Raw genomic sequence first — 24,882 nt, 5'->3', positions numbered from 1 at the left:
TGAGCCTGGGTGCCTCAGTCGCGAAAGACGTAGCACAGTTTTCCTTTGAGTAATTGGCAATCATTGCAGAAAACATTCTTGTAGACTAAGTGGTTGCTGTGTATGGTATGTCTGACCCCATGTAGACAGACCTTGCTCTCTCTTAGACTCAGTGGACCTGAGTTTGGAAAAAAACTGCTTTACGGTGTAGTAATTTCCTCCGCCTGTAGAAAGTTTGCAGATCCAATAACTTCCGAAATTGCTAAGTGTGGCTGTGGAAACATAAAGGTGATTGTGGAGTAGTAGAAAGTCAAAGTTAACACAAAAGCACTATAATACGGGAGTGGGGTAGAAATTAAGTTAATTTTTTTTTAGGGCTCCCACAATGCTGTAAGTTAATGTTAAGTGATGTGTTACTGAACAGTGTGGACTAGGAGGTTCCCAGGTTTAATCTGTGATTTGTGCCGAGCTGGCTGCTTTCAGCTGGGGATGTCACAGTTAGCCTCAATATTCTGGGTTAGGGAGTGGAAAATTCTTGATTGCTTTCCAATGATCCCTGCTGAAAGTGCGTGTGGATATTGGATGAGGATAGATTAGGCACCACCTATCTCCCTGAAATCAAGCAACCTAATGATGCTTATCTAGGCTTACATAAAGAATGGCTGCTGACAGTTATGAATTGGTGCCCCAGCATCAGACAGCACCTTCAATGTGGAGGGGGTAGAGGGAAGAAGAATTATTTTTTCTTTTGTCAAGTGTTCATACATCAACTTTGCTTATATTTCATTGAAGGGAATGTGTCCCATAAGTTAAAATGGAAGATACTAGAATTCTGACTTTCAGCTAGAGGTAAGAAATTTGAAATATGGTGTGTACTGTAAAATGTTCTTCCTTCCCCTCCCCACCTGCGCTGTTAACCAGTCTGGAGAAGGGCAATACCCTATGCTCCTTGCCGATGCTGCTGCATAACTGAATGTTTAGAGTCAGTCTGGGATAACTCGCAGTCATGCTTTATTTCCCCCAAGCTAGCTGGGACTCTGTATGGTGCCGGCTAATGTTGTATACCGAAGCTTTAACCAAAGTGTTCTTAAAGAAAAATGTGCTGTTTTGGTCCACATGTAAGATGGAACATTGCTGTGAGATGCCATTATGTATCAGCAGCTTATGGTTGAGGGACATTGTTTGTAAGCTGGCAGGACACTTTTTTCCCACCCAGCTTGGCCAAAGCTGGAAAGAAATGTGCCCTTGGCTAGCCAGAATGGAATTTTCTAGCCATGTTGGAAACTTCCAGTTAACTCTGTGCTTTGGATTTGAAAAGCTTTGCAGGGGTAGATATGTAAGAAGAGTTTTCGAGTAGTATTTATTAAAGCTGCTAATCAAAGGGTCTCCAAATTTTCTAGCCTAAAAGAATCCAGTGCTCTGATGGTGGAGGCAAACCCACATTCCACTACTGTGATTTTTCCACCTGCTGTTTATTGGCCAGTCCATTAGAGGGAAGCAATGAGCAGAGGCCAAATCCTTTTCCACAGTGATGGAAAGAAAATTGACACATTGCTCTCTGAATCTCTTGGGTGTTGGTTTGTGAGATATTGGCAGGGAACTGGGAGCAGGATGGGTGGAGATAAGTAATAAGATATGAGCTTTTTAATTTGATGTGACCAATGCAATGGACCTTAAAACCAACACTGCCTCAGATACTAGTTCAGCAGTTTATTAAATGCATACTAGTGAGGGCGTGCTTGCAACATTTTTTTTGCACAAGGTGTGACTTTCAACTGGGTTGAACTGGCTGAGTTGGTAAAAGCAGGTTTGGTGCCTAGTCTGTGCTGAGTTTGTTGATCTTGGTTGGGATGGCATCAGGGGCACTAAAATGAACTCAGTGCCCTGGGTTTGGAATAGGAAAATCAGCCAGGGTTCCTGTTCTCAATGGCTGTCTAGCAGACTCTGCTGGAAAATGTGTGTGTGGGGCCTGGGATTGGGTTCTGCTGTGGTGTCTCCCATGATGGAATAGGCCGTCTTTGGATAGGTATACAGTACTGGAGGGCTTTGTTTCCTGTGAAAATGTACCTGTGTGGGTGTATTTGTAGGAATTGGGTATATTTGTAGGAATTATGTAAGCATCTTATAAAATGCACTGACCTTTGACATAGTCCTCCTGGAGCTATTTGGAATTGACTGTTCCTCTTTTAAGTAAATTAAGTTTTACTAGTGTTCTGTAGGCACTAAGTTCCCCTAATTGTGTTGTCCAGTTCAGTGGGATTGTACTCGCTTAGTTCCACTCTTACCTATCTGATTATAGCCGGACTATCCTCAGCAATAGCTTTTCTTCCCATCTCTGCACTGTTGCCTGTGGAGTCCCTCAAGGATTTGTCCTTGGAACCCTCCTCTTCCTCATCTACACTTTGCACCTTGATGACATCATCTGCAGACACGAGGTCAGCTTCCACACGTATGTTGATAACATCCAGATCTACCTCTCTCGACCTCTCCGCTGCCTTTGTGTCGTCAGACTGCTTGTCCGATAACCAGCCTTGGATGAGCCACCATTTCCTTCAGTTAAACATTGGAAAACCATTGTCTTCGGTCCCAGTGCAAACTCTGTATATTTGCCGCCGATTCCATCCCCCATCCCAGCTATTGTCCTGGGCTGAACCATTCTAGGAACATTGGGACTAGGGGTAGGCCATTTAGTCCAGCTGGTCTGCTCTGCCATTCAATTAGATTATGGCTGATCTGCTCCTCAAATCCATTTTCCTGGCTTTGCTCCATTTCCCTTGTTATCCGTACCTAATAAAAATCTATTGATCTCAGTCTTGAAAGCTTCAATTGACCCAGCATCCACAGCCTTTTGGAGGAGTGTGTTCCAGATTTCTGTTACCCTTTGTGTGAAAAAGTGCTTCCTAATTTCGTTCCTGAATGGCCTAGCTCTAAATTTAAGATTATGTCTCCTTGCTCTTGATTCTCTCACCAGAGGAAATAGTTTCTCCGTATCTACCCTATCACACCCTTTCAACATTTTAAACACCGTGATCATATCACTTCAATCTCCTATACTCAAGGGAACACAAGCCAAGTTTGTGCAGCCTGTCCTCATAATTTAACCTTCCAAGCCCCAGTATCATTCTGGTGAATCTGCATTGCAGCCTCTTCAAGGCCAATATTTCCTTCCTGAGGTGCGGTGTCCAAAACTGAATGCAGTACTACACATGGGGTCTGGCCAAGACTCTATACAACTGATGCATAACTTATTCCCCTTTGTATTCCAAGCTCCTTGAGATAAAGGTCAACGTCCCATTAGCCTTTTTGATTGCTTTTCGAACCTGTCCACTGGCTTTTAACGATTTGACACTTGCAGTACTGAGGGAGTGCTGCGCTGTTGGAGGTGCTGCCTTTTGGATGAGATGTTAAACTGGGGCCCCGTCTGCCCCCTCAGGTGGAGTAAAAGATCCCAAGGCTTTATTTCGAAGAAGAGCAGGAGAGTTCTCCCCGCTGTCCTGGCCAACATTTATCCCTCAACGAACATCACTAAAATAAATTATCTGGTCATTATCGCATTACTGATTGTGGAACTTTGCTGTGCACAATTTGAATGCTGTGTTTCCTACATTACAACAGTGACTACACTTTAAATGTACTTCATTGGCTGTAAAGCGCTTTGGGGTGTCCTGGGGTCATGAAAGGTGCTATAAAAATACAAGTTTTTTTTCTTTGAACTCCCACATCTCTCTGCTCCTCTATTGTCCCTACTTTCTCACTGTTTAGAAAATACTCCGATTATTATTCTTGGGTCCACGTTGAACTCCTTTTGCCCACATTGAACTCCATTTGCCATAGTTTTGCCCACTCACTTAATTTATCAATGTCCCATTGCAATTTCCTGCTCTTGTCTGCACCACGTACTACGCCTAACTTCAGCTCATCCAAAACTCTGCCTGTATCCTGTCCCGCACCAATTCCTGCTGACATATGTTGGTTCCCGGTGGCCCAATGCCTCGCATTTAAAATTCTCATCCTAGTTTTTAAATCCCTTCATGTCCTTTCCCTCCCTATCTCTAATTTCCATGTTCCCCCCCTCCCCCCCCCCCCCCCCCCCCCAACCTTGCGTCCCATTGAATGGCCTTTTGCGCACTTCTCTTTTTCCCCCCCCCCAGCTCCACCATTGGCGGCCGCACCTTCAGCTAACTAGACCCCAAGCTCTGGAATTCCCTCCCGAAACCCTTTTGATTGATTGCATCTCTGTAAAGCACCATGGGCCATTTTTTGACGTTAAAGGCACTGTATGAATGCAAGTTCTAGTTGAATGTCAGTAATTGCTGCTCCCTGCAAACTTTTGTACCTTCAGTACGGGTGCTGGGAAGAATTGTTCATAGTGATATGTGGTTGGGAGATCATGAGCACTTCAGACTTCAAACTGTGAAAGTTACGCTGGGACAGAAATGGAATTTTACATCAATTCCTTGCTGTAATTGCAGGTGACTTAAAATGTTCCCCCCCTGTAATCTGATAAAACAAATGCCTGCTTTGTGACCAGGCTTATTTAGCTTATTGGTAACAATATGTTCTAGGAAAATCATTTGAGCTAGTACGTTTTATTGTTATGCCATTTATACTTGTGTGATTGCTAATTCATCTCAAACCATTTCCACCAGTGACGGTTCTATAACCTGCAGCACTTCAGTCTAATGTTATGCAACACAAAATGCTTTCTCCAGAGAAATACCATAAACAGTACTGCAGGTATTTTCAGTTTAAGTGGACATAATGTAAACATTTCATACACCCACAGTTATCCTTCACTGATATTCCAGTGACATTGATGTCAGCTTTGAGAACAACAGAAATGATCCTATTCAAGAGAGGAGGGAGAGAACTATAGGCCAGTTAGCCTGACCATTGTAGGGAAAATGCTAGAATCTGTTATTAAGGAAGTGGTAACAGGACACTTAGAAAATTATAATATGATTAGGCAGTCAGCATGGTTTTATGAAAGAGAAATCATGTTTGACAAATTTTAGAGTTTTTTGAGGATGTAACTAGCAGGGTAGACAAGGGGGAACCAGTGGATGTAGTATATTTGGATTTTCGAAAGGTATTCGATAAAGTGCCACATAAGAGGTTTGTACACGAGATTAGGGCTCATGGGATTGGGGGTAATATATTGGCATGTTGGTTAACGGACAGAAAACAGTAGGAATAAACGGGTCACTTTTGGGTTGGCAGCTTGTAACTAATGGGGTGCTGCAGGGATCGGTGCTTGGGCCTCAGCTATATACAATCTATATTAGTGACTTAGATGAAGGGACCAAGTGTAATGTATCCAAGTTTGCTGATGATACAAAGCTAGGTGCGAACGTAAGCTGTGAGGAGGATGCAGAGAGTCTGCAAAGGGATATAGACAGGCTAAGTGAGTGGGCAAGAAGGTGGCAGATGGAGTATAATGTGGGGAAATGTGAGGTTATTCACTTTGGTAGGAACAATAGAAAAATTGAATTTTTTTAAATGGTGAGAAACTATTGAGTGTTAGTGTTCAGGGGGATTTGGGTGTCGTTGTACACGAAACACAAAGTTAGCATGCAGGTACAGTAAGCAATTGGGAAGGAAAATGGTATGTTGGCTTGTGTTGCAAGGGGTTTGGAGTACAAGAGTAAGGAAATCTTGCTGCAATTGTACAGAGCTTTGGTGAGACCATACCTGGAGTACTGTGCACAGTTTTGGCCTCCTTACCTAAGGATGGATATACTTGCCTTGGAGATGGTGCAACGAAGGTTCTCTAGATTGATTCCTGGGATGAGAGGGTTGTCCTATGGGGAGAGATTGAATCGAATGGGCCTATATTCTCTGGAGTTTAGAAGAATGAGAAGTGATCTCATTGAAACATAAGATTCTAAAGGCTTGATGGGGTAGATGCTGAGAGGATGTCTCCCCTGGCTGCAGAGTCTAGAACTAGGGGACATAGTCTCTGGATAAGGGGTCGGACATTTAGGACTGAGAGATGAGGAATTTCTTCACTCAGTTGTGAATATTTGGAATTCTCTACCCCAGAGGGCTGTGGATGCTCAGTCATTGAGTATATTCAAGGCTGAGATCGATAGAATTTTGGACTCTAGGGGAATCAAGGGATATGGACATTGGGTGGGAAAGTGGAGTTGAGGTCAAAGATCAGCTATGATCTTATTGAATGGTGGAGCAGGCTCGAAGGGCTGTATGGCCTAATCCTCCCATTTCTTATGTTCTTATCCAGTGCCATTTGGGTGGCTCTGTGACTGCCATGTCTTCCCCCTTTTGTGTAAACTTTCCATTTTGTGAATGCTGTAAGCTCTGTACTGAACTCTGTACTCAGTTTATAGTAAAACTCTACTGATGGCTTCTAAACATACTGACAGCCATCAATCATTTTAACTTATTAATTATCAGATTAATTGCCACAATCCCTCATTCATTGTTAAAAGGGTTATGAACTGAAATTGGCAATTAAAAACATGAAAATGACAGGCAGGAAAAGACTATCGAGCCTGACCCACACATAATGCCTGGAGCACTTCCTACCTCCCCGCAGCCACAGAATCTCTTGGGGCAAAAAAAGGGGGGATAAAACCTAGGGCCAGTAAGGATTTAAAAGAAAAAATTGGTAAATTTCTCTCCGACCTCCCCTCAGGTAATTGAAACTAGTCCAGGAGATCACATTGACCATGCGTACGTCAACTGTTAACCCACGTACTTTTTATATGATGCGATCTCTACCCCAGCCAAGAGCCGATCCAGATCCCTCTTGAAGTAGTAAAATATTTAATTAATGACCAAAAACTTTTTTTAAGTCATTGAGGGTTTTAAAAAAATGACAGAACTAAAATTTCCTCCTAGCCATTTTTCCTCCCACACAAATTGCAGCAGTCTAGACTGTGACCTGTTTCCTTTTTTAAAAAAAATTCTCACTTTTGACACATCATCCATAAATCAGTGTATGAAAATAACGAACAATTGATTGCAATTTCTAAAATCTTGCATCAGTGATTTAAACATTTTCTTTCGCTATCAACTCTCTACAGTATCCTAGACAGCAGTGATTTAACAGTTTGAAGTTTCATTGTGTACGTGAAGAGGTTTGTTACTTAAACTTAATATGGGTTGGTGGCAGTGCAGCATTTTACTGTAACAACACATTGTCTGTTTGCTTATATGATTCCTAGCTTGGGAAGTTTGCGATGTAGGTGCAATCACCTAGAGGAGGCTTTGAAGTCCTGCAAGAATTATGTGACCTGAGCTGCTTTTGCAGTGAAGTAGAAATGTGTTACCAGCCTGCCCTCTGACCGGGGCAGTGATGGAGAGGGATGCAAATAAAAAAAAAATGGGGAAGAACATAAGAAATAGGAGCAGGCCATAAGGCCCTTCAAGCCTGCTCTGCCATTCAATCAGATCATGGCTGATCTTCGACCTCAACTGCACTTTCCTGCCTGATCCCCATAGAGTCCAAAAATCTATCTAATTCAGCCTTGAATATACTCAACGACTCAGCATCCACAACCCTCTGGAGTAGAGAATTCCAAAGATTCACAACCTTCTGAGTGAAGAAGTTCCTCCCCATCTCAGTCTTAAATGGCTGACCCAGGACTGAGGGAAGAATGTTTCAAGTAAACCCTCTTGGGAACTTTAACGCCCATTGGTATTTAATGTTGTGATTAAAAATGCTAGTAGTGTGAAAACAATGGAACTCTGCTAACCCAATGATAATTAAAACCAGCATTGCATATGGAAATAGTCTTAACCTAGCCAGTATATAGCTCTCTGACTATTTTGAAGTGTTTTCTACTATTTTAATCTCTCTCCATGTAATGGCTGCCAATGGCTTTAATTAAAACAAAATCATATTGAGCCATTCGGTACTTTTTTTTTGAAGTCTTTAATTTTTTGATGGTTCTGAAGTCCTCAAGTCAATGGTGGATTGTAAAATAGGGAGTAGTGATCCTGTAGCACAGAATTATAGAAAGCATGCCCCTCAGTAGTTTGTGTTTAGCTAAATTACTTACATCTGTGGAAATGCCTGGACAAGATTGTCCTGCTCTCTTGACATGGGACGATTTATGCTCATGAAACAATCAGGAAATTGGTTGAAAGAAAATAACATTGCTATTTACATAGCGCCTTTCAAGACATTTCAGGATGTCCCTAAAAATCTTAGCCAATGCGTTACTTTTAAAGCGTAGTCACTGTTGGGGCAGGTTGCATAAATGGTTTGTATACCCTTGAGTTCAGAAGTTTGAGGGGTGATCTAATCGAGACGTTTAAAATAATAAAGGGATTCGATAGGGTAGATAACAAGGGGACATAATCTTAAAGGTAGAGCTGTGCCATTCAGGAGTGAAATTAGGAAGCACTTTTTCATAAAAAGGGTAGCGGCAATCTGGAACACTCTGCTAAAAGGCTGTGCATGCTGGGTCAATTGAAATTTTCAAGACTGAGATTGATTTTTTTTTGTTAGGTAAGGGTATCAAGGGATATGGATCAAAGGTGGGTAATTGGAGCTGAGGTATACACGAGCCACGGTCTAATTGAATAGTGGAACATGCTCGATGGGCTGAATGGCCTACTCTAGTTCCTATGAAATGTGGCAGCCAATTTGCACACAGCAAAACCACAGTGAGATAAATGACCAATTAAATTGTTTTAGTAGTGTTGGTTGAGGCATAAATATTGGCCCGAACACTGGGAAAATTCCCCTACTGCTCTTTGAATGATGTCATGGGATCTTTTATGTCTTCCCGAGAGGGTAGGCAGGACCTTGGCTTAAAGTCTCATCTGAAATACTGCACCTCTGACAGTGCAGCACCCGCTCAGTATTACACTGGGGTGTTAGCTGAGATTGTGTGCTCAGGTCTCTGGAGTGGGGCTTGAACCTACAACCGTCTGCCACTGAGCTACGGCTGATATCTAAATGCACAAGCGGAGAGATAAATTTCCTTCTAGGAGATGGCTTGCAAATGTCTTTTTCAGTACAGAAAATACAACCATGCAACTTTTACAGTTTGGGCTAATCGAGCTCAGTTAAACTCTATTAAAATTCATGGGCTAGATTTTGCTGGAACACGATATCTTGCAGCATGCCCCGTTAGACTTACAATTGCATGTTTTTAAATTTTTTTCCCCACAAAGTTGCTGAATGTGCAAGCTGACAACAGCGCTGAGGGGGCCGGGGCATCTGGGACCTTGGTGAATGACGGGGCCAATGATTGGTTAAGGAAATAGCCAATGAGATTAAAAGATTGAGAAATAAACAGAGGAAGGGCTAAGAACGAGAGTGAATTAGTGGGTGAATTCAATGTCCAATCAGGTACAGAAAGAGAAATAGAGGGAAAGAATGATTGGATTAAGAGAAAGAAAAAGAGACAAAGGAAAAGTAAAAATTTTTGACATTTTAAAAATCTATAAGAAATCACAAGCTGTAGGAATGAGACTCTACACTTAATTGTTTAATTTCTGGGTCAGATTGATTGGCAGTCATTAACAATTATCACATTGTTAAAAGGGTACTTACGCTGATCACTGGACTTAATTTTCTGTGGCGAGTTTAATGGGCAATTAATGTGCAAATGCAGCAACTTCATGAAAATCACGGGAGTGAGATGCCGTTATCGCGAAGCTAACAGCGGAGTGGCGCAAATCGGTCAGCAACTTGTGGTGATTCGCAATTCATGGGATATCTCTTCCTTGCCAAAAGTTGCTGGCTGATTTGCGTATTAACGGCATGCGTCGTTCAGACACTTTTTCAGCAAAATCTGGCCCATAATTTTGTCAAATAGAATTTTCTTTTGGGTCCTTGCACCCAGTGGCAGGCTATGCATACAAAGTTTTGTAATCTTTTGAGAAACCATGAGAGGGGGGACAATTGAAAAGACAATTGTTTTTCAGCACTTCACCCAGTGCTGGTGGGTACAGACCAGCATTGTTAGGACGTAGGGTAACATTTCTGTCAGTTGCTTGTTTCCCACCCCCACCTCCCCCCTTTCCAGGTAGGCTACCTTCAAAAAAATGGTAAAACAGCCTCCATTTTTAAGAGACTTTGAAAGACAACAATATCTAGGACTGTACAAAATTAAATCTGTGACCTTCCAATTCTTCAGGATTTCAATTTGGGAACATATGAAAACTCACTGGACACAGTCCCTTAAAGTTCGTTTACTATTGTGATGATATGAGATGAAATAGGTGTCATTTTGTGGGTGCTCTGAATAAATTTTTTGTGATGAGTGAGTTTGAAGCTAACTGCATATTTTTTTCCCTCCTCTCCTGAAAGTGCAGGCTCATAGAGTAGCAGCCCTTTGGTCACATTCCTCATGCGAGTATTGGTGGGCTGTTTGCACAACTGGGCCCAAGCCACTGGACACTTTCCTCTGACATCCATTGTACACTTTCCAGAAGAGGTCGCTAAACAGCAGCCAGGAACTAAATTATTGCCTGCTTACCTCGCTCTCCTTTAGGAGCACTGAAGCCAGTTGTAGTGTCCATTTGATTGATGTCACTAACCAGGCCAGAGACCTTCCTGGACTGTGGTACATTACCCAACCGACATTAGGGAGAAATAGTTAAATATAATGTTTCAGTTCACAGTTTTATGGTTGCTTGGAAATAATTAAAAGGAAAACAAAACCATTATAGTTTGGAGTTCTGAGTTTGATTGAGCCAAAAACTGTTGGAGCAAAATATTGTATGTTTGCTCCCATTCTGCGTTTGTACTATCCACCTTTGTCCAGCTGCTTCTGGTTGCATTTTGTTGAGGAATGTTCTTAAATAGCTGGATTGAACCATGTTTAAAGAATGTTAGCATGGTGGGGTTTAAGGGAAAGCTGCATAAGTGATTTACTCCATACTCTTCTTGAATGATGGTTGTGGTAAGAAGGGAAAGGCTCTTGATGATGGCTATCCTGCGAGTGTATCATAGCCATGCATGGGTAACCATTTGCATTTTATTGACTTACCAATTGGCTGCAAAGCTATTGATAATTTTCGGGACAAAGGGCTCCTGGTAGTTTGTTGACCTCAGGACATGAACTGACTTCCCTTAAAAGATTCAATGGCCTCTGCCTGAACCACTCCCGGTGGCAAAGCATTCTGTGCTCCCACAGCCCTCTGTGTAAAGACATTTCTGTTAATCACCCATCTCACTTTCTTGCTGCAAATAGTGCTGAATTGCCTGGGCTTCGAGGGTGAGATTGCCAAAGCTCTGGGCCACAGTTTGGGCACCCCTACTGTACTTTGTACATTTGTCAGGGCAGTTAAATTTAAGATGGTAAAGCCAGTGTGCAGTCTTCACATTTCCATTCTTCCATCTCTTTTGATTTACACACAGGACTGTGAAAGAGCGCGTGGTGACGAGACAACACTGAAAGTGCCCACGTCCAACTTGAAGGTACAGAACTTGAAAACATTTCTCCATCCAATGATTAATTACTTGCATTTATTTACATACCGATGTGGTAACATTTCAGGTGTAGACCCTGCGTTAAAACTGATCTTGGGGCTCTATCCAAAATATTAACCTTTCCTTTCTTTCAGATGTTGGTTGACTTGCTGTGTATTTCCACCATTTGCAGTTTTGTTTCCATCTTTACTTGCTTATAGTAAACAAATGAGTTAAGTTTAATTTTTAACAAACTACCCAAAGCACGCTATTGTACATTTATACTGTAAAACAAAAGCATTGGTGGACAATCTCGGGTTGTTGATGATATAAAGCTGTTGACTTGAGCTCCTGAATTTTAAAAAAAAAAAATTTTTTTTAAATGTATTTGTGCGATGTGGGCGTTGCTGGCAAGGCCAGCATTTGGTGCACATCCCTAGTTGCCCTTGAGAAAGTGTTGGTGAGCTGCCTTCTTGAACTGCTGCAGTCCATGTGGTGAAGGTGCTCCCACACTGCTAATAGGTAGGGAGTTCCATGCTTTTGATCCAGCGACGATGAAGGAATGGTGATATATGTCCAAGTCAGGATGGTGTGTGACTTGGAGGTGATGGTGTTCCCATGCGCCTGCTGCCCTTGTCCTTAGAGGTCACTGGTTTGGGAGGTGCTGTTGGAGAAGCCTTGGCGAGTTGCTGCAGTGTTCCCCAAGATGGCACACACTGCAGCGGTGGTGTGCCGGTGGTGGAGGGAGTGAATGTGGATGGGGTGCTGATCAAGCAGACTGTTTTGTCCTGGATGGTGTCGAGCTTCTTCAGTGTTGCAGTTGCACGCATCCAGGCAAGTGGAGAGTATTCCATCACACTCCTGACTTGTGCCTTGTAGATGGTGGAAAAGCTTTGGGGAGTCAGGAGTTGAGTCACTTGCTGCAGAATACCCAGCCTCTGACCTGCTCTTGTAGCCACAGTATGTATGTGGCTGGTCCAGTTAAGTTTCTGGTCAGTGGTGACTCTCCAGGATGTTGATGGTGCGTATTAGATGATGGTAATGCCATTGAATGTCATGTGGGGGTGGTTAGACTCTTTTTTGTTGATGGTCATTGCCTGGCACTTGTGTGATGCGAATGTTACTTGCCGCTTATCAGCCCAAGCCTGTGTGTTGTCCACGTCTGCTGTGCAGGCATGGAATGCATTATCTGAGGATCTGCGAATGGAGCTGAACACTGTGCAATCATCAGCGAACAGCCCCGCTTCTGACCTGATGATGGAGGGAAGGTCATTGATGAAGCAGCTGAAGATGGTTTGGCCTAGGATGATGTCCTGGGACTGAGATGATTGGCCTCCAACAACCACAACCATCTTCCTTTCTGCTAGGTATGACTCCAGCCACTGGAGAGTTTCCCCCCTTATCCCCATTGACTTCAGTTTTACTAGGGCTCCTTGGTGCCGCACTCGGTCGGATGCTGCCTTGATGTTAAGGGCGGTCACTCACCTCACCTCTGGAATTCAGCTCTTTCGTCCATGTTTGGACCAAGGCTGTAATGAAGTCTGGAGCCGAGTGGTCCTGGCGGAACCCAAACTGAGCATTTGTGAGCAGGTTATTGGAGAGTAAGTGCCGCTTGATAGCAGTCGACGACACCTTCCATCATTTTGATGATTGAGAGCTGATGGGGTGGTAATTGGCTGGATTGGATTTGTCCTGCTTTTTGTGAATAGGACATACCTGGGCAATTTTCCACTTTGTCGGGTGGATGCTATCAGGTCACTTGCCTCTTAATAGTAAATTTGTTTTTCATGGTTGGAGGCACCAAAAAAATATAATTGGTAGAGTAGCACATATAGGTGGGTAGATGGACTTAAGATATGATCAGCCATGATCTAATTGAATGGCAGAACAGGCTCAAGGGGCTGAATGGCCTATATTCCCAGGTTGTGAGCCTCCTTTTGAGGGCTGCTCGTCTGAGACCATGTAAAAATCCAACTGTAAAGAGCAGATTATTGGTGTACATTTGGGTAGACCACTTGTATTTCAGCAACAAGACTCCTTTTGGTGTAGCGTGATGGTTAAGGGGGTTTTCAGGATTTGTGCCATGGATACAACTGCTTCTTTGCTAATGTTGATTGACTTGTAGGGCACAGTCTATAAAAATTTCCACATCGTTCACCTGAGGAAGGAGGTAGCCTCCGAAAGCTTGTGAATTTAAAATAAAATTGCTGGACTATAACTTGGTGTTGTAAAATTGTTTACAATTATAAAAATCTATTAACCATTGCTGTAAGAGGTTTGATCGGAACTGTATATTTCAGTGAAGGGGCTGAAAGTTTTCATAGAACTGCTGTTAAAGGAAAGTGAATTTGAGATTTTTTTTTTATTCGTTCACGGGATGTGGGCGTCGCTGGCGAGGCCAGCATTTATTGCCCATCCCTAATTGCCCTCGAAGGTGGTGGTGAGCCGCCTTCTTGAACCGCTGCAGTCCGTGTGGTGACGGTTCTCCCACAGTGCTGTTAGGAAGGGAGTTCCAGGATTTTGACCCAGCGACAATGAAGGAACGGCGATATATTTCCAAGTCGGGATGGTGTGTGACTTGGAGGGGAACGTGCAGGTGGTGTTGTTCCCATGTGCCTGCTGCTCTTGTCCTTCTAGGTGGTAGAGGTCGCGGGTTTGGGAGGTGCTGTCGAAGAAGCCTTGGCGAGTTGCTGCAGTGCATCCTGTGGATGGTACACACTGCAGCCACAGTGCGCCGGTGGTGAAGGGAGTGAATGTTTAGGGTGATGGATGGGGTGCCAATCAAGCGGGCTGCTTTATCTTGGATGGTGTCGAGCTTCTTGAGTGTTGTTGGAGCTGCACTCATCCAGGCAAGTGGAGAGTATTCCATCACACTCCTGACTTATGCCTTGTAGATGGTGGAAAGGCTTTGGGGAGTCAGGAGGTGAGTCACTCGCCGCAGAACACCCAGCCTCTGACCTGCTCTCGTAGCCACAGTATTTATATGGCTGGTCCAGTTCAGTTTCTGGTCAATGGTGACCCCCAGGATGTTGATGGTGGGGGATTCGGCGATGGTAATGCCGTTGAATGTCAAGGGGAGGTGGTTAGACTTTCTCTTGTTGGAGATGGTCATTGCCTGGCACTTATCTGGCGCAAATGTTACTTGCCACTTATGAGCCCAAGCCTGGATGTTGTCCAGGTCTTGCTGCATGCGGGCTCGGACTGCTTCATTATCTGAGGGGTTGCGAATGGAACTGAACACTGTGCAGTCATCAGCGAACATCCCCATTTCTGACCTTATGATGGAGGGAAGGTCATTGATGAAGCAGCTGAAGATGGTTGGGCCTAGGACACTGCCCTGAGGAACTCCTGCAGCAATGCCCTGGGGCTGAGATGATTGGCCTCCAACAACCACTACCATCTTCCTTTGTGCTCGGTATGACTCCAGCCACTGGAGAGTTTTCCCCCTGATTCCCATTGACTTCAATTTTACTAGGGCTCCTTGGTGCCACACTCGGTCAAATGCTGCCTTGATGTCAAGGGCAGTCACTCTCACCTCACCTCTGGAATTCAGCTCTTTTGTCCATGTTTGGACCAAGGCTGTAATGAGGTCTGGAGCCGAGTGGTCCTGGCGGAACCCAAACTGAGCATCGGTGAGCAGGTTATTGGTGAGTAAGTGCCGCTTGATAGCACTGTCGACGACACCTTCCATCACTTTGCTGATGATTGAGAGTAGACTGATGGGGCGGTAATTGGCCGGATTGGATTTGTCCTGCTTTTTGTGGACAGGACATACCTGGGCAATTTTCCACATTGTCGGGTAGATGCCAGTGTTGTAGCTGTACTGGAACAGCTTGGCTAGAGGCGCAGCTAGTTCTGGAGCACAAGTCTTCAGCACTACAGCTGGGTTGTTGTCGGGGCCCATAGCCTTTGCTGTATCCAGTGCACTCAGCCGTTTCTTGATATCACGTGGAGTGAATCGAATTGGCCGAAGACTGGCTTCCGTGATGGTGGGGATATCGGGAGGAGGCTGAGATGGATCATCCACTCGGCACTTCTGGCTGAAGATGGTTGCAAACGCTTCAGCCTTGTCTTTTGCACTCACGTGCTGGACTCCGCCATCATTGAGAATGGGGATGTTTGCAGAGCCTCCTCCTCCCGTTAGTTGTTTAATTGTCCACCACCATTCACGACTGGATGTGGCAGGACTGCAGAGCTTTGATCTGATCCGTTGGTTGTGGAATCGCTTAGCTCTGTCTATAGCATGTTGCTTCCGCTGTTTAGCATGCAGGTAGTCCTGAGTTGTAGCTTCACCAGGTTGGTACCTCATTTTTAGGTGAGCCTGGTGCTGCTCCTGGCATGCTCTTCTACACTCCTCATTGAACCAGGGTTGATCCCCTAGCTTGTTGGTAATGGTAGAGTGAGGAATATGCCGGGCCATGAGGTTACAGATTGTGGTGGAATACAATTCTGCTGCTGCTGATGGCCCACAGCGCCTCATGGATGCCCAATTTTGAGCTGCTAGATCCGTTCTGAATCTATCCCATTTAGCACGGTGGTCGTGCCACACAACACGTTGGATGGTGTCCTCAGTGCGAAGACGGGACTTCATCTCCACGAGGACTGTGCGGTGGTCACTCCTACCAATACTGTCATGGACAGATGCATTTGCGACAGGGAGATTGGTGAGGACAAGGTCAAGTAAGTTTTTCCCTCGTGTTGGTTCGCTCACCACCTGCCGCAGGCCCAGTCTGGCAGCTATGTCCTTCAGGACTCGGCCAGCTCGGTCAGTAGTGGTGCTACCGAGCCACTCTTGGTGATGGACATTGAAGTCCCCCACCCAGAGTACATTTTGTGCCCTTGCTACCCTCAGTGCTTCCTCCAAGTGGTGCTCAACATGGAGGAGGACTAATTCATCAGCTGAGGGAGGACGGTAGGTGGTAATCAGCAGGAGGTTTCCTTGCCCATGTTTGACCTGATGCCATGAGATTTCATGGGGTCCAGAATCAATGTTGAGGACTCCCAGGGCCACTCCCTCCTGACTGTATATCACTGTACCGCCACCTCTGGTGGGTCTGTCCTGCCGGTGGGACAGGACATACCCAGGGATGGTGATGGAAGAGTCTGGGACGTTGGCTGAAAGATATGATTCTGTAAGTATGGCTATGTCAGGCTGTTGCTTGACTAGTCTGTGGGACAGCTCTATATAGGACAACCTATGTGTGCTACTCCTATCAATAAATTGTAATTAAAGTGGAAAATGTCTGATTTTTGTGTCTGTATAGTTCAGACTTTGTTAATGGCTCATTTAGAACAAGACCACAGTTAAATCCATACCTAACCCTGATGTGCATAATTAAAGTTCCAGTTTTGCTCGGCATTGTCTGTTACAATAGATTTGGAGAGGAAAGCATTTTATGTCGCTGGATTCCAATGTATTTTCTAAATTGTGAACGGGTGCAATGCAGATTTGACTTTTCTATCTCTCCGCACATTTACAATCTTTTTCTGCCCTTTCCCCTCTCTCCAAACCTCTGGTTCCGATTTTAGAAGACTTATAAGCTAGGAAAGAGATGCCTTAGAATTTTTGTGCACACTGCAGACTGACCAGTTTGGTGGCGGCCTAGGAGCAGATCAGCCGTAGCTCCTGGTCCGGCAACACCTTGATTTTTAAAAAAATTCTCATTCTTGTTTTCAAATCCCTTTGTGGCCGTGGCCTCGCCCCCTCCCTATCTCTGTAACCTCCTCCAGCCGTTCAGATCTTTGAGATCTCTGTGTTCCTCTAATTCTGGCCTCTTGCGCATCCCCCGATTTTCATCGCTGCACCATTGGTGGCCGTGCCTTCAGCTGCCTAGACCTTAAGCTCTGGAATTCTCTCCCTAAACCTCTCCGCCTCTCTACCCCTCTCCTCCTTTAAGTCACTCCTTAAAACCTACCTCTTCGACCAAGCTTTTGGCCATCTGACCTAATATCTCCTTACGTGACTGGGTGTCAAATTTTGTTTGATCACGCTCCTGTGAAGTGAGTCATAGAGTCATAGAGTCATACAGCACGGATAGAGGCCCTTCGGCCCATCGTGTCCGCGCCGGCCATCAGCCCTGTCTACTCTAATCCCATATTCCAGCATTTGGTCCGTAGCCTTGTATGCTATGGCATTTCAAGTGCTCATCCAAATGCTTCTTGAATGTTGTGAGGGTTCCTGCCTCCACAACCCTTTCAGGCAGTGAGTTCCAGACTCCAACCACCCTCTGGGTGAAAAAGTTCTTTCTCAAATCCCCTCTAAACCTCCCGCCTTTTACCTTGAATCTATGTCCCCTTGTTATAGAACCCTCATTGAAGGGAAAAAGCTCCTTAGTATCCATCCTATCTGTGCCCCTCATAATTTTGTACACCTCAATCATGTCCCCCCTCAGCCTCCTCTGCTCCAAGGAAAACAAACCCAATCTTCCCAGTCTCTCTTCATAGCTGAAGCGCTTCAGCCCTGGTAACATCCTGGTGAATCTCCTCTGCACCCTCTCCAAAGCGATCACATCCTTCCTGTAGTGTGGCGACCAGAACTGCACCCAGTACTCCAGCTGTGGCCTAACCAGTGTTTTATACAGCTCCATCATAACCTCCTTGCTCTTATATTCTATGCCTCGGCTAATAAAGGCAAGTATCCCATATGCCTTCTTTACCACCTTATCTACCTGTTCCGCCGCCTTCAGGGATCTGTGAACTTGCACACCAAGATCCCTCTGACCCTCTGTCTTGCCTAGGGTCCTCCCATTCATTGTGTATTCCCTTGCCTTGTTAGTCCCTCCAAAGTGCATCACCTCGCACTTTTCTGGGTTAAATTCCATTTGCCACTGTTCCGCCCATCTGACCAACCCATCTATATCGTCCTGCAGACTGAGGCTATCCTCCTCACTATTTACCACCCTACCAATCTTTGTATCATCAGCGAACTTACTGATCATACCTTTTAGTGCCTTGAGATGTTTTACTATGTTAAAGGTGCTATCTAAATTCAAGTTGTTGTGAGGTAGGGCCCAGAGCAATGAGTGAAACTTAGTATGAAATGTCTTTTCATTCAACACAAAAAGTGGAAGATCGTCATGATTTTGAATCTCAAGGTTTGATGATATATTGTTTCTTCTACTTTTAGAAATCCCTAGTGGCGTTCTGCTTTGTTTCTGCTGTGGAAAATGTCAGACCTATCTGGGAATGGCTTGAGATGACACTGACTGTGCTACTGTAATATGAGCATGCTTAGCCAATGGATGTTTCTCACTTTTGTTTTGAAGGATTTTTTGGGGCTGCTTCTCCTTTTTTGGTACCATATGTGGATACAGAGTTCTGTGTATCTTCCTTTTTCATTATTTCACTTTTAATTGCGCTGCTTCAGTTTGTCATTCATTTTATCGCCTTTTTCCTCAAATTCATGGTTTTCATTAGGATTTTTTCCTATTGGAGAAACGGGCACAGGCTTGTTTGTGTATACTATAGAAAATGTTGCATTTAAACAAATGCATTTTAAGGTTGTGCCATTGTATTTCTTTGCTTTTAATTTGTTGCCTTAAGTTGCTCCATTCACTCCATACCATGAGTGATGTACCTGTAACTACTGTCCTACTGCCCAAGTTTGGAGGAACAAAACATGTAATTGTTCTGTTGTATTTTTTTAAACACTCCTCAGTACAGCTGCTTAAAAATTTCACCCACCTGTCATTTGTTCTTTACTGAAATCCCTGAGAGAGCACTGGACAGGGCTAAAAATCTGGACGATAGATGATATACTCACCTATTCAATAGGTGAATATATATATAACTGGACAATTCATGAAAACCTTGGCTAATTGCTTATTTATTCTGCAGGGGACTGTTGAAGTAAAACAATGTCTGGAATTGCTTTGAGTCGACTTGCACAAGAAAGAAAAGCCTGGAGGAAGGATCATCCTTTTGTAAGTACACTTTTTGGCAACTATGTTTGTCACTCCTTTGCGAATGTTTGGGTATTGGGGATAGGAAGCCTGTTAGATCAAGAAGTGGAGTACTGGAATCCTTGAAGGGTTGTAAGCCATGACCCCAGACTTGACTTCTGTTTTACCAGTGTTTTGCTTGGACTATTAGTGTTGACTCCACATCATGGATTACAGTGGAAAATGAAAATCTAGCTGATTCTTGCTTCATAAAAGCTTGTCTGCGTGATAATTGTGGCAGCATTGGTACATTAAACCAAGAAATTTGCTATTTTAGCTAAGTGAGGAAATTTGGTATGGGAGGGGGGGCAATGTGACTAGTACTCCCCTCTTCAAAAAATGCGTTTCATTTTCTACGCTGGGAAAACCACTGTGCTACCAGTACAAAGATCAATGTAATCACCTCCCTGCTTGTCCTTTGTAGCTAAAAATACAGATTAATCTAGGGATAAGCTATTTTGAGGTTTTTATATTACGCAAGAAAGAACAAACCTGAGCTTTTTCAGAGCTTCAAAAGGCACCTGCTTTGAGTTAAATTGAAATTATTTTGCATTCCATTGGATGACCTTTGTAGAATTTAATATTTAGTGTAATGAAGGACAAGGTGAGGCATGTCTTGTGCTGTGGGCTTGTGTCCACTTGGCTAGGTTCAGCCTGTTGAAATGCATTCCACATAAGATCCTTGTAGTCTTAGAAATGAAAAAGGCCGAAGAAAATTTTTTGTTGCATTTATATAACAGCATCTTTCATGTGGTCAGGACATCCAAAAGTGCTTTATAACCAATGGAATGCTTTTTGAAGCACATTCACTGCTATGTAGGCAACTCGCTAGCAGTCTAATAACCAACTGTGTCACTCAGTCTTGTTGAATTGCCGTGACATATAAGCATTGGCATTGTTGCACTGAAGGGTCAGGAATTTCGAGTATTTTGTTAAAATGCGTTTCTTTAAATTATACTGAGTGTATTTCCCAGAAAATAAAAATGATGAAACTAAGTATCCTCCAGAGGAGGGCTACGAAGGGTGATTCCTGAACTAAGAGGGATGAGTTAGGAAGAAAGATTTGTCTACCTGGGGACTTTACTCTGGTAAGAAGGCACTCGCAATTATGAAGAATTTACATCCAGAAGAGATCTTCTGATGCAGGATTTGAGTATTGGGACAGAATTGGTGTCAAAAGAAAATAATAAGAGGGTGATAGAATAGGTTACCGGTGGGGGTGATAGAACAGGAATTTATGGCAGGTTTTTTTTAAAAAAGGATGGGATAAATAAACAACTTTCATTTATACAGCACCTATAACGTAGTAAAAGGTCCCAAGGCGCTTCACGGGAGAGTTATCAGACAAAATTTAACTGAGCCACGTGAGATATCAGGACAGGTGACCAAAAGCTTGGTCAAAGAAGTAGGTTTTAAGGAGCGTCTTGACGGTGGAGAGGTTTGGGGAGGGAATACTAGAGTTTAAGGCCTAGCCAGCTGAAGGCAAGGCCACCAATGGTGGGGCAAAGGAAATTGGGGGTGCACAAGAGGCCAGAATTGGAGTAACGCAGAGTTCTCGAAGGGTTGTAGGGCTGGAGGAGGCTACAGAGATAGGGAGGACAGAGGTCATGGAGGGATTTGAACACAAGGATGAGGATTTTAAATTTGAGGCATTGCTGGATTGGGAGACAATGTAGATCAGCTAGCACAGGGGTGATGGGTGATTGGTGCAAGTTAGGTTACGGGCAGCAGAGTTTTGGATGAGCTGAAGTTTATGGAGGATGGAAGGCTGGTCAGGAGAGTATTGGAATAAGCTGTTGGTTAAGGGGTACAGGACTGTTGGTTCTAGAATCACATTAAGGAACCTGATGGGATGTTTAGGAGAATGGGTTAGATGGGCCAATGCCTGTCTCCTTGCCAAAACTTTACTATGTAAATGTAATTTTGACAGTGGTCCTGGACTAGTTGCCTCCAAGCAAAAAGTACCACATCTGATTTGACCAGATTAGAATTTGAAATTCTATTCTAAACAATTTTTGGCCTTCCTTCAGACAGATATTGCCAGTAGTTAGCTCCCACCTACCGTATGCCATAGGGCAAATAAACTCAATGTTAAACTTCTGATTTTTAAAATATATCCCTATTCCTAACTAGTGGAATACCACACAACTCCTGCTCTTAGGCAGAGGGCTGAAAGAAAGAAGAAATTTGGTCTCGCAGACCAGTGTGCTATGTGCTGTCAACAAGTTTTCTTATTGTAGTGTTGCTGTTTGTGCCTTGGCAGTAGGAAACAGATCAACTTGAAAGGAAAAGTGCCTGCTACTCATTGTATGGCTCATTATTGAATTGGGATCTAGAACAGGGTATTTTTTTTTAGATTGAGCTATAAAGTAAAAGACAGTTTGTCTGCCCTCTAAATAACAGCAGCCAACAAATGGAATCTTCATGACTAGTTTCATGTAATTTAATGAAAGTCCCTCTCCTCTCCAAGTGTGTGTCCTAGTTAAATACAGCCGTAAATCAATTCTTTTTACTGTAAAATCCAGTGTACCCCGTCTTGCTATTTGGTGATGTGTTATAACATTATATTCCTGTATGGATTCGCACATGCATGAACATAGATTATACTTCATATATAAGTATAATCTTATATATGACTTGTACAGTCATATCAGCTCTAACTCTTGTCTTCTGTTTTACTGACAGGGCTTTGTTGCAGTGCCCACGAAGAATCCAGATGGTACTCTAAACTTAATGAACTGGGAATGCGCTATTCCAGGCAAAAAGGCGGTAAGTATAATGTGCATTGACGCATCACCTGATTTATGAGACCCTTCCTGCAGTCCTCTTTGTGGGAAGGATGGTTGCTTGGAACAGGAGACATTTGTGACTTATTACTGACTCAACACTGATCTAATTAGCTGTGGCATCAACTAGGCTAAACCTGTGTGCATATGTAGATGAAAGGTTAAAGAATTAATAGAAGCTGCATGTTGTTAGCATGGTGGTATTGGAGCACAATAATGTGATAGTGATAGGTTGGAGTTTGTTGATTTGTTCTTTCTGCCTCCACAATGAAGCTTCAGAGACCAGCTCAGTAGCATGAAAAGTATTATTTCCACATGGGAAAGGGAGTGGGGGAACCTGAGGGAGTCATTTCTGGGCAGCTGCACATCTAGTAGCAGGGTGACACTGGCAGCATACCAACAACAAGAAGCCCACCTTCTCTTTTGGACCCAGTTGGTGAGATGGGAGAGAATGTCACCTTTTTTAAAATGACCCAGCACTTTCTGTAGGTTGAGTCTGTAGAGGAGTAGCTGCCGTTGAATTTCTTGCTTTAGTTATCTTGCTTGACATACTAATACTTTCCATGCCTTTCATCATTAAGGGAATGATTGCAATGTACTGGCACATTAGTTATCTACTTTTGAGTTGTCCGTTGAGTGAGATGTTTTAGAGATTGATGTAGACGACCTACACTTGGAGTAAAGTCAACTTTTTCTCTTCAGTGAAGGAGATTTGGGAGGGTGGAGAAACAACTTTTAAAAAGTTATTTAAAAATCTGTGCCACTGCCTTAAATCTTGTTTACAAGCTCAAGCAAAATTATTGATTATCCTACAGTGTACATTTATTTAAAAGGTTAGTGGTTCTTCAGACTTGCAGTATTGCCTTGGAGAAGTTACTGTGCCCAATAGAGTGTAAAATTGAACCATTTCTGGTGCGTTGCTGAGGAGATGCCCTCTTTCACTCGGTGTAAATTTAGTCCTCAGCTCCCTCTGCTTGGCTGAAGCCCTGCAGTTTGACAGTGTGGGAGGGAATCTCAAGAGGCCCACTCCTTGGCTACTATAAAACTAAAGTATCGCACTATAGTTTTATTACTTCTGAAAATGCTACCTGCAAGAGTGGTGAAGTGTTGAGTTTTACCTTTTTGATCTTTTTATTCTTTCATTCCCAAATAATTGTGGTATGTCTCTTTTGAACATTGATCCCAGTCACTAAGCACTTTTTAAAAAAAAAAGTCCACTTTAATTTTATAATCGCAAGGAGTGGACACCTTGAGACTGCCTCCCACACTGTCAAACTGTAGGGCTGAGCTGAGGACTAAATTCGCACCGAGTTAAGCACCTCTTTGACCAGTGATTATTTCATTGTTTTTAGAATCTGAGAAATGCTGCCTAGCTGGAGCCCCAACACACGAGTGTTTCCGTGGTAACAGTGGTTGAGCAGTTGTATGTTCCAGGCATGTTTTAGTTTCAAGTGTCTCTGACTCTGTAAAATGACTGCAAATTTCTTGCTGGTACTTAATTTATTTGTAAGGCACCTTAACCAACAACTACTTGGATTTATATGGGGCCTTTAACGTAGGAAGACATCCTAAGGTGCTTCATGGGTGTAAATAGGTAAAAATTGACATTGAGCCAAAGGAGGAGATAGAGTCATAGAGTTATACAGCACGGATAGAGGCCCTTCGGCCCATCGTGTCCGCGCCGGCCATCAGCCCTGTCTACTCTAATCCCATATTCCAGCAATAGATATTAGGAGGCACGGCCACCAATGGTGGGGGCAGGGAATGGGGAATGCGCAAGAGGCCTGAATTGTACGAATGCAGAATTCTTGGAGGGTTGTAGGTCTGGAAGGACTTAGAGATAGAAAGGGTTGATGCCATGGTGGGATTTAAACATGAGGATGAGACTTTTAAATTTGAGGGATTGGTGGACTGGGAGCCAAATTAGGTCAGCAGCCACAGGGGTGATGGGTGAGAGGAACTTGGTGCGGATTAGGATGCCGGCGCAGAGTTTTGGATGAACTCATGTTTTGGAGGGTGAATGATGGGGAGGTCGGCCAGGAGCACATTGGAATAGTCGCCTGAAGGTAACACAAGCGTAGATGAGGGTTTCAGCAGCAGATTGGCTGAGGCAGGGGTGGAGACGGGCGATGATAGAGGTGGATGAGAATGAGTTCAAACCCCACAATGGGAGTTTTGAATTTGAATTCAGTTTTAATAAATCTGGAAATAAGATTATACATAATAATAAAAGATTTATAAAGCTGTCTTAAAAACCAAACTGGTTGACTAATGCCTTTTTTTAAAGAAGGAAAGCCTAGGCCCTACATGAATTTGGTTGACTTTTAACTCCACTGTGAAGTGGACCAGCAAGCCACTCTGCTGTATTAAACCACAAGAAGGTGGCCCACCACCACGTCAGGGAAACCCCAAGGTATCCTCCTTTCAGATTAGATCTGTACAAAAATAATTGCGATAGCAAGGTAAATTTCAGCTGTGGGGCTGAGTTCCCAGTCCTCCTCTATACTCCTCAGTATACCTTTTATTTTCTTGAGGAAAAAATGAAGAGGGCTCCTGAAGCTTTAAGTAGCACTTTAGAATAAGAACTCTAGTGCAACTGAATTGTTTACAGAAAATAGTAATTTGTGCATTGTTCTCGGTTATTGCCAGTACATTGAGAGTTGGTTTGGGTTGGTATTTGTTTTTATACCCATGTTTTGTTTGACTCTGCCAAATAACTAATGATTGTGAACTGATGGTTTACTCAACCCACTAAAGCAATATTGATTAGTAACCTGGACGGGTG

General features: G+C 43.6%; 1 protein-coding gene across 1 annotated transcript in view; it reads left to right on the top strand.

The window, feature by feature from the left end:
• LOC137305678 (SUMO-conjugating enzyme UBC9) overlaps window positions 1-24,882 on the top strand; it is a 39,680-nt gene that overhangs the window by 3,391 nt on the left and 11,407 nt on the right. Inside the window, exons 2-4 of the mRNA XM_067974581.1 lie at window positions 11,321-11,380; window positions 19,208-19,293; window positions 21,997-22,080. Of these exons, the coding sequence (XP_067830682.1) occupies window positions 19,228-19,293; window positions 21,997-22,080 (150 nt within the window). The 5' untranslated portion in view covers window positions 11,321-11,380; window positions 19,208-19,227. The remainder of the gene's footprint in view (window positions 1-11,320; window positions 11,381-19,207; window positions 19,294-21,996; window positions 22,081-24,882) is intronic.

Source organism: Heptranchias perlo, chromosome 40 (genome assembly GCF_035084215.1).
Source record: "Heptranchias perlo isolate sHepPer1 chromosome 40, sHepPer1.hap1, whole genome shotgun sequence".
Taxonomy (NCBI): Eukaryota; Metazoa; Chordata; class Chondrichthyes; order Hexanchiformes; family Hexanchidae; genus Heptranchias; species Heptranchias perlo.
This window is presented reverse-complemented; position numbering and strand designations above follow the sequence as displayed.